This window comes from Calonectris borealis, chromosome 7 (genome assembly GCF_964195595.1).
Source record: "Calonectris borealis chromosome 7, bCalBor7.hap1.2, whole genome shotgun sequence".
Taxonomy (NCBI): Eukaryota; Metazoa; Chordata; class Aves; order Procellariiformes; family Procellariidae; genus Calonectris; species Calonectris borealis.
Genome location: NC_134318.1, coordinates 11,766,005 through 11,776,700, shown reverse-complemented (window position 1 = coordinate 11,776,700; position 10,696 = coordinate 11,766,005). Strand labels below are relative to the sequence as shown.

The window sequence follows — 10,696 nt, the reverse complement described above, 5'->3', positions numbered from 1 at the left end:
ATTAATTACGTACAGAGAAGTTCAGGTGAGATGATTATATTTTTTCCTTCTCCCATCCAACTAAGGTATCCATCAGGTACTCCTAGTTAAATGGCTTGTATTACAGAAATTGATTCTTGAACTTATTTATGAAATGTCTATACCTATTCACTTTATTCTCTCAAAGAAAATACTGTAATACATCAATGTCCTATAGCCAAAGCCTAGAACAAACTGTTACTATGTTTCATTTTACTGGCATTACATGCTGTTCAGGAACAGATTTTGAGTGAAGTTATTATAACAGCCTTCTGCTGCTGATTTTAAAACCAGTTCAAGAACAGAAAAAAAAAAACCAAATGGTAACATCCAGGACACAGTGATAGGAAAGAAGGGAAGAACTGGAGATGGGACATAACACTAAGTTTCTGGAAAGCTTCACTGGATATGCATATATTTAACTCACAGCACATGTGTCATGGCCCCATAGTTGCACCATGATGGGCACTTAATTCGAGACCACTTTCAGAAAAAATACTTCTCCTAGAGAGCAGAAAAAACTTTTTTTCTTTATTTCCCCAAAAAGCTCCTTCCCAGTTAGCATGCACTTCTTTAGAAATTACAAAAAAAAAAATTTACAAAAACACCAAAAGCAAAATACACATCTCTGAAAAACTCTTAAGAGTACCAGCTCTGGATTAGGACATAATAGGATTGCTCAAAGCAAATAAGTGGGGTTACTTTATTTATTCTTTTTCTTTTTAAATAGTTGCTTTTTTAATATAAGTTTTATTCTGTAAAATAGCTTCAAATCCTTACACATATGGCAAAGTTTGTGCAAAATTTCAAGTCAGGTACTTTAGAGTCTTTCAATATTAAACATAAATCAATAAATACAAGTAGTACAATAAAAGTTAAAAAATATTAATTAAAATGCATGTTGTGCAACCTCAAAATAGGTGTTATGGACCCCTTATTCCCAGAGGTTCCCTACTTACCAATTCATAAGAGCCTGTATTGGAAGGTTTTGCACAAGTATCCTTAGCACTGCGTTTCAAGAATCTACCCGGTAATGTGTCTATTCAACACAATAAAAACATACCACAATCTTTTAACAAATGATGATGTTTAAGATAGAAGATTCGTTTCACCCTGTGAAATCTGCTTATTGTCTGTGAACAGTGAAAATCAGATAAATAAAGAACAGAGCAACTTCAGGTAACAGCAAAACAAAACAACACAACCCACCCAACCCATCAGATTAAATAACATTAAATATGTCAGTCTTGAGATAATGATAAATACAAGGATTTTTGCATAGGCCTCTGGAATACAGAGTCAGAATTATGGCCAATAAAACATCTGCTAGTAAGTCGAATTTTCCACCACTCTAACCTAACGAGTACTCAGAACCAAGAAGTTAAACTGAATAGTAATTTCATTGTCTAATAACTCAAATCAACAGAGGTAAGAAATTATTTCTGCCATCCTGAAATACATAGTGCAGCATTCTGGTATTCGTGGTCACCAGAGACTTCAGTATTTGCTTAATTACTAAGATCACTGGGCAATACAATCTTTAATAGAGACCTGCAATATAATAAAACACTCTCAAGAGAAGCTGCACAGCTCATAACGAGCCTCAAAACATAACAGGATGGAGTACGCAAACACTAAAGAAAGATGCTATTTTTAATATTCACTCAGGATTTGCAGGCTGTAGATAAAACAGCCTCAAAGGCAGTCAATACATAGGAAGTAGTTTAATGTATGGCATCAGTCAATGAGATGTAGGCATGTTCTCAATGTGTCTTTGGTTTAGGGAGGCGGGAATGCCGATTAGAGGGCAAACTATCCCCAGCATGCAAACCGGTATTCTGTGTTTGCACATTTTCCTTTCTCTGTACCGGTGGCTTTGGGATGTTAGTCTTCAAACAGGTGTTTTGAGGCTCTGCAGATACTGGTGTGGATTTCTGAATGCTCATTTGCTTAGATTTAACAAAGGACATAGTTGGTGGGCGAAGTTTAGACACTTTCTGACTCTGTTTACCCTTTAGGTTATCCTGACCAGATGTTGGCTGTAGCTGAGTCAAACTACTTGATGGTAGAAGCTCAGGTTCCTTGGAAGCAGCGGAATGATTTGCAGATCGTGCGAGAACGGCCATTGTAGGAGGCACTAAAGCATTTGGGGGCTTTGCGATTCTTAAAGTCTTTGGCCGAGAAGCCTGGTTTGTGAATGAGGGTTGACCTTTCACAGCTAATTCAGTCTGCACTTCTCTAGCATCAGCTCTTGTAGAGGTCTGAAAACAGGAACGAGATGGTAATGTACCTTTATTACTAGCCACCTCTCCAGGGTCTTCAGTATTTTTATTTTTCAGATTTTCCAAATATGATGCATTCTCATCTTTTACGTTTAACTGTATGCTCATTAAAGTGTTTACATTATTCAGGCTATTTGTGAGAGAGACATTTGCAGCATTTTGATTTTGATGATTGCTATTTTCATGCAGACCATGTTTAGGATATTCACTGTGGGCCTCGATATGTGGCATTTTTATTAGTTTTCCCTGGGCGAGGTCTGTGGAACTGGGAAGGCTGCTGGAAGGCTGTAGTACTTGAGGCTGTTAAAGAGAAAAGAATACAACAATATATTAGGCAAAGAAAACACCAGATAACATTCTGAATCCAACGTGCGCTGACTGGATGCTTGATAAGGGCTGTATATCTGGGTTTTTTTACATCAAAACTTTGACACTGGCAAAACAGGATGGTTCATGGGACATGTACAAACGTGACTTGTAACTTAAGCAGAAAAAAATTATACTAGCACTGAAATACACAACAACATAAAGACAAAAAAGAAACTAATTAGCTTAAAAAAGAAACATGAAAGAGGCATGGTTGATGGTTTCACCTAAATCTGCAGGACAACAAGAATGGCACACGAGTACTGATCAATTCTGATTCAAGTGCTTAATAAAAAAATGCAATGGCTATGACTGTATCCATCTTTTAACTTCTATTCACTGCATACTCAAGTTAACTATACCAAACCTTTTATCAATGTTCTATACTGTACAGGCAGGAAAGGAGTTTAGTTGACCACAAATCTACAATACATTTTCCTTGCCTTACTGAGGTCAGAAAATTTGATACAGGTATGTTGTAACTGGGCTACTGACTAGACTTAGGTAACTTTTATCTTGATTGGATTTCAAATGGGCTGATATAGAAACCAACTTCAACAAAGCAGTACCGAGTACATGCAAAGCTAGAGATCATATACTAGTACACTGATAACCAAGGGATAAAGATAAATTAATGAAGATTTTACATTCTATCAGAAGATACAATCTGATCAGACATGTATTAGACCAGAGAACTGCTGGTACCTCTTCTGGGGCATTTCTATTTTCTCTTTGCTCTTCCCTGTAAAAAGACTTTAAAAGATTAATATGTGCGCTAGCTTCACAAACACATCCTAGACCTGCAACTTGTATACAGATCTTGGAAGAATTATTAAAAATTCTGCAATTCATGCAGAATTCTGCATTCAAAACCCAAAACCTACTAAAACTTAAACTATAGTTTTAGCGAGTTTCACTTTTGGATGATTTTCTCATTTTCTTTATAAAGGAGGGGAACTGGACTACTACAGGCTAGTCTTATCCCTAAACTTCTTGAATTCTTACCAATTGATAGATTGCACGTACATAGTAAACAGGCTTATAATACTTGTTTACTAGTGAAATACAGTCAGTAAAAAAGAAGCAAGGTTTGTCTTTAAGAGATTTGACTAAAAATGCCACTTCAGTCACTCTCCTGAATTATTCACAACTTCTAAATGAGAAAGCCAATTATTTGTCCGGTCCTTTTAGCTCTTCTTAGAGTCAGCAGGAATAATGTAATGATAGCTGTCACATTTCTAGGACTATAGCACATCTTGGGATTCTTTAAGCTTTTCATCTTTTCCCTGGCAGGATTACTACTGAAAACTGAATTCCTCATCAAGAAAAAAATTTAATGGTAATGAGAGAAATACCAAGGTTTCTCAATCTAATTTTGATTTACTAGCAGTTTTTCCCTTTAGAATATACTGGTTCTACCTGTAAGCAAAGGCAACATCTAAGCTGGATCAGTGACATCAGCAAGGGATAAATAAGTGCAAATATGTTGAGCAGTGTGAATACGATTGTTTTGGAAAGAGGGAGGAAAAGGAAAATCAAAAAAAAGGAAAAAAAAGCCTTCAAAATGGTGTCAAACGAGTATCAAAACATTATTCCTTAGGTGACCAAAACTAACTTAACTTTGTGAATCCTTTTTAACCAAGCAATCCTACAGGAAGGAAATACTAAACACAATTAATTCAATACATTAAGAGAGTTACAGCTTAAAAAAGTGAATCCTCCAGATATTTCTCTCATTTTTTAGTGTTTATGTAGTGGGTTACAGAAGTCATTATCCTTCCAGCTTAGGAGCTGACAGACAGATGTTAACCAAAATGATTTATTTATTTGAGACCACACCTGCAAAAACAAAACTGCTAAAAATGAATGCAGAAACCAAAGCACTATATACCTGATTCCCATACAAATACTTCAACAAATAATTCAAATCTTCTAATCCTACTTGAAGTCAAAAATTAGTACGTTTATAGCAAACAGTATTGTGTCAAATTCTAATATGCAAAAATAACTGTCAGAAAGCTTTTTCCCCCTCACCTAAAAAGGGTCTCTGAATGCCAATCTTCAAAAATGCAGATAAATATCTAATCTGAGCATTAAAAATCTTAACTTTATATCAAATAATCCTAGTTACACTAAATCAGCAAAACAAAAGTTTGTAAGTTACAGAAGAAACTAAGTTTGTATGGAACGTTGAGTTAAACACAAAACCATCTGAAATACAGTAAAGAAGAAAACTTTTGATAATGCTATTTCGAGTTCTTTTGACAAAAACTAGATATGATTTGAGCTTTTCCATTTGGCCAATTTTGCATTTTTAAATATAAAAATAGCCAAATACATATTTTCCTCATTATCCTTCATAACCTAAAAAGGTCTAAGCAGCTTAATATCCAGAAAGTGAGCAACTCAAAGGTAGAAAACAGCTACATGCTCAGAATTATAAGGACAATAAAGCTACGGTATCATCTTTGCTAAGTTGTTTTAAATACTGTACTGTTTTCTAATTTGTATTTCTACTTAGTCAAAGTCTGTCCAATTATCATGATTACAGATTTTAATCTCTTCAAATTGGTATATACATTAACATTCAAGATGACACTGAAAGCAGAAAACCACCACTTCCAAAATACGCAAGTAACAGTTCAAAAGGTATTTAACTGCATTATCTTCATCCACAGCTTACATCTTTGCCTTATACACAAGTTTTCCTTTTATTAGGGAAGTCTTAATAAATCATGACCATGTTATTAGTCAAAAAAACAGCCAGCAGAAGGACTAGTACTTGGTGAATTCCATCACAAGGAAGGGGAATAGAAAGATAAAGCAGCATTCCACCTTCTAGGCATAGTACTTTATTTCATGGAAGTCTTAAAAAATGTTTGTCATCTGCATTGCTTTGAGTTCACCTTTGATAATATTTTGGGGTGGGACTTGGGGTAGACTGTCATGCTAACCAGACTTCTATTTTTGTCCCATAAAGAAAATATTCAGTTGGACAAACACCTGCATTCCTTTGGGATGCTCCTAAAGTGTAAAGTTGGACTCTAAAACATTTCAAGTACAACGTAACTGAAGAAAATTACTTCTCCCCAAATTGAAAGTACATTAGACAAAATGCTTTGTGCACATGCTCCTCTTTGCACAACAAAGAAACAGACTTTTCTGTACCGGCAAGAGCTTCAGAGACTTGCATGTATTGATGCACCAATCAAAATTACTAGATTACAGTCCCTACCACATCAATTTAAGAGATTCTTCTCTTATTTCTCTCAAGTAAAACTGGATGTTACATCCTCCAGAGAAAAATGACAACATATCCACGAAGAGGATTACCATTACTACACAGTTATTGAACCACTGAGTTGGTATTAGCTTTGTGTTGGAAAACTGAGAAAAGTATGTTATACTGATAAAGAAGTTAAATCAATGTGGTCATGACAGCGATATTCATTGCAACATCGCTACTTTAAAAGTCCCTTCAGTTTTCCTTTGGTTATTCTGTATCTCTAACCTCAATTCCCATCTCAATTCCCTATGTAATACCTCTGTAGAATGAAATAAAGGCATTTTCTCCCTGCACTATTTTGAGGAACGAGGGAAGTGAAGCAATGAGAAATCTGAGAACTGCATGCACATCTCCGATAGACATGCATCATGCATAGGGCAAAAAAAAACAACAGTGAAAATGCGTGAGGAGGAGATGGGAAGAAATCTGAAGTTGTACTGTACCACGCTTTATCACAGAAGTAATGGACTAACTTCTCAACTCCTTGCCAATGGCATAATGGGAAAGCAGAGACAAGAAAAAGACAAGGACAATGATGTCAGAGGACCAAGACAAAACAATGAGCAATTGCCATGACAGAACTGCAACTTTTCACCATTTAAATTGCAATTACCATGTCCCCCATTGGTTTTTAATCCACCTTCCAGAAACAAAGGTAGCAATAGTGTTTAAGTAATGCAGTACAAATAATATCTATAGTAAGACCTGCACGGAATACCTGTGCTCTTATAACTTGAAATCTTTTAATACAGTTAATCTCTCACACTTCAAATACTGTTTAGAGCTGTAACTAGAATTTGCGTGTATGATTACAACTGTATACATCAAAAACATTTGTATCCATGCACATATGTGTTAGATATCTAACAATGAACAACAGTGTCATAAGTTACACTGTATTACATATTTTGACCATGTTGCCCATACTGTTTAATAACCCATCTTCCTAGCAACTTGCTCACCAGCTTGAAGAGACTCCAAACCACCACAGTTTGTTTTTTTTTTTTTTTTTTTGGAGGGGGTGAGGCGGGGAAGGGACACAAACCCTGTTTTTCATTTTCTGATCTGTTCTGACATCCCTATCTCACTGCCTTGGCACAGGATAAGCTGTCATGTCTCGTCACAGGCCTTCATTTGAAGATGCAGCCCTACTGAAAGGCTACTCTGGAAAGCTCTCATTTTCTACCTCTGGAAAACATCAAGATCTCACACCTTAAGTCTATAGCATTTGCCAATACCTTCATTTTAGTTTTTTTTTTTCTTTCTCCCTTTTAGCTAGCTATATTATACCCATATTTCAACATTGTAAAATAGGATTCACAGTATGCAGTATGACTTCAAATAATGATACAAAACAACCCTTTTTTTTTTTTTTAAAATCACCATTCACCACAGCATGGGGGTAGTAAAATAATTAGTAATATGGCATAGCATTATTTTTTGTCTGCATAGTCTGTATAAACACCCCAACTTAAAGCAAAATACTGTCTTTCTCAAAGAAAAATTACTGAAAGTAATATATAACTACATCAAGGAAGGCATTTCATCCATTTCATCCATAAAACAGATATATGTGCAACAAACAGACAAATATGACCATATGTAAAATTAAGTTTTGTTTGCAAATATATATTTAGTTAGGTACAAGAGACATTTATCTTGTAGTCGAATCTGCAATTGCCCAACTTGGGAGAAGGGAGTTTTTCTTAAACGACATTTCTTCATATAGCTGAACACTCATCTCAGAGCAAAAATACATACATATAAAGGACAGTAAAGTAATGATTCCAGGACATTTTTAATAATTTATTACTCTCTTATCGTGAGTCATAGAACTTCCAAGATAAAATTCTGAAGCAACTTTGTTCTGCTAACACCAACAATTTGTACACCCTACAAAGAACCTGAATCAGTCAATAAAGGTTTGGAAACGTTTCATAGCGTTAAGCAATGCACCCCTGTTTTAAAAAGAAAAAAAACCCATGAAAAACCAAAGCCTGGACCTGACTTATAGTCAATGTGCATACAGCAGCTGTCTTGCTGGTGATAAAAAGCTATGTGTCACCTGCTAGAATTGCCTACATTACCTTTATTTGTAATGCTTACATACAAAAAGTCTAAATACTTTTTCCATGAAGTGCACAGTAAGCAGAGATGTGAACAACTGCAATGCTTGAGTAACAAAACAGTTTTCACCTGCGTTTCTCCGTGGAGAAGCACTTGGGGCTAGAGGCCTAGAGAAAGTGGTACAATATTCTTGTACTACAACAAGAGTTCACAACTGGTTCATTGACAATGTGTATTCTAAATACTGTGTTTCTAGAGCTGCATCATTAAAGCTCCAGAACACAAATGCAGAAGTTTTAAGTTGTATTGAAGAAAGTTTGCTATGTCATCAAATTACATCCTATGACCAAGAGAAAAATGAAGGACCATTACATAAGAGTTGAGTTCAAGACACATACGGGAGTTATAGGAATAAAAACATACAGTTTTGTTCATAAAATGACAAAAATCAATGTACTATTATGAAAGTGTTTATGAAATACAAAATGCTGAATTGTTTCCAAGGCTGTTGAAACAACATGAAGTTAATAAATGTTAAAGTATTAAAAATTAATTCTCATTAGAAGTGCAAAACATACACCCAATTCTAAAGCATGTTAACAAAGTGCAGTGATACAGTAAGTTCATAGGGCAAGTTAAGCAGTAGGTATGCTAACATTGTAACTGGTGCTAATAGAGAGTAACTGTAAGCATATGATAGTACTGTAACTCTACGTAGCAGGGATATATTACCTGTCCTGTACAACAGCAGTAAAATTATATTACAGTACATAAACAACTAAATATGAACAGTTTACAGATTTACACTCTCATAATCTACAGTGCTTGTAAGTGATCTATGTACCCATCAGCTATCGACAACATAGTGAAGAAACCTGCAGCATTCACAAGCGCAGATGGTATTTTAAGTTCGGGATCCAGAAGTTAGAGAAGAAATGCTTGAATTCCAAGATCTCCAGACAGAAAACACAGACAAACAAAAACTGAGACTACTTCATGTTCCTACCACCTTCTCTATATAACTGCAAGAGAACACTAACGTTGACTTTAAGGCTGTTTTCCTATTCTCGGTGGTGATACCCAGCTCACCACTCGCCTCAAAACCCCCCATTCGGCATTCTGTACTAGCTCAAAAACCAGTAGACCTAAAACCACTGAACCAAGGGAAGAGGTAATGTGGGGAAAGAAGGATGCTAATGATAATTCCAATAATGTTCTACTTTATGGGACTCTTCACACAGCAATAAATCATTGATTTTGCAAGAGTGTCAGTAAAAACGTCCAAGAAACCTCCTAGTTTATACTGTATTTTAATTCTCAGTATTTATCTTTTGATCAAACCCAAGACTTAAATAAAAAGGCTAGGAACACTCAGTTATAGGAAACATTTCTTTTCCTAAGCAATAGGTTAATTATAGTTTAGGTTGATTAACCAATGGCCAGTTTTCACCTACTTTATTTCCTTTACTAGTAATTCATAGAATTTAATGTATAAGATGTATACTAAAATATCCAACCTGCCTTAGTAATCAAAGTTCGCTATGGAATCCTTGAGTAAGAAGCTGCGGCCATTACTGCAGGAATGAGGTGGGGGCTCAGAGAACTGGTAAGAGATTAGCAAAGTCGTCTTCTCCAGTTAAGCAGTCAGTGTGAATGAGGTGACACTGGCGGCACACATCTGGCAGCTCAGACACCATCCTCCCATTCTGACTCTCCGATCAGTAAGTCCCAAAACCGTGACATTTATGGCTTCTCAGGTCTAAAACTGATCTTTTTAAACTCAGACTGCTGACAGGACATCAAAATAGCCAGGCTGTGCTACTGCTGGCCCTCCATCCAGCGATATCAGCTTTAGCGGTTCTACATTCGTTATACACACACACCAAACACCACAGGAAAATGAAGCACATCCCTCCACCGCATAGAGAAAAGCCTATGAAACAGGCTGATGAGTTGTTTAAATGAACATTGTCACAGAAACGTCAAGAGAGTATTTGAAACACAATTTACAAAATACTTTACAAGATTTTTTTTTTCTTGTAATTGATGTAAGTTAGGATCATTGCAATCTGAAATATATGTAAGCGTAGTTTTTGAAAGTGCAGCTTATGCTTCAGATCTCCCTTGGCCCTGGAAATCTTAATTTGTTTCCGTAATTTTACTTTTTCTTTTATTTCTTGTCCAAATACACTCTTGGGCTTTGCTGGGCAGTCAAACACACTGTAATTTTCAAATTACAGTACATTTTAAAAATATAACTTTAGCTTTATGAACTAGTTATATTTCTTTGAACAATTATCTGTTTATAATGCAATACCAAAGCACAAAATAAGACTTACCATTTCTCTATGTCTACGTAAGCATACAGTTTTAAAATCAGCAATTGTCTTTTGTTTTGCAGATCCAAGCCAAGAGAACAAATGCATCTTATATCAGCCCACATTGTAGCTAGCACATAAGGAATGTTAATAAATCATGCAAGTTTTGCAACAGCCACTTCAATGTATTAGAAGCCTTTTTACAACAAATACCAAGAGGGGGGAAAAAAAAAATTAATTTCAGGGAAGCCATTCTGAAAAGTTAAGAAAACTTCTCGTGAGAGGCAATGAAAACAACACTTTCTCACCAATGTTTTTATGTACATCCACAACGTATTTACGTAAATAATCCACATATG

General features: G+C 35.6%; 1 protein-coding gene across 8 annotated transcripts in view; it reads right to left on the bottom strand.

Annotated features, from left to right (window-relative positions):
• Positions 1-742: 742 nt before the first annotated feature.
• CCSER2 (coiled-coil serine rich protein 2) overlaps positions 743-10,696 on the bottom strand; it is a 77,972-nt gene continuing 68,018 nt past the window's right edge. For 4 of the 8 annotated variants that reach the window (XM_075154296.1, XM_075154292.1, XM_075154295.1 and 1 more), the window contains one exon: positions 743-2,600. In XM_075154296.1, the coding sequence (XP_075010397.1) occupies positions 2,506-2,600 (95 nt within the window). In that variant the 3' untranslated portion in view covers positions 743-2,505. Of the gene's footprint in view, positions 2,601-6,395; positions 6,436-8,863; positions 8,871-10,696 lie in introns of all 8 variants that reach the window. The other 4 variants (XM_075154290.1, XM_075154289.1, XM_075154291.1 and 1 more) reach the window with 2 other exon arrangements.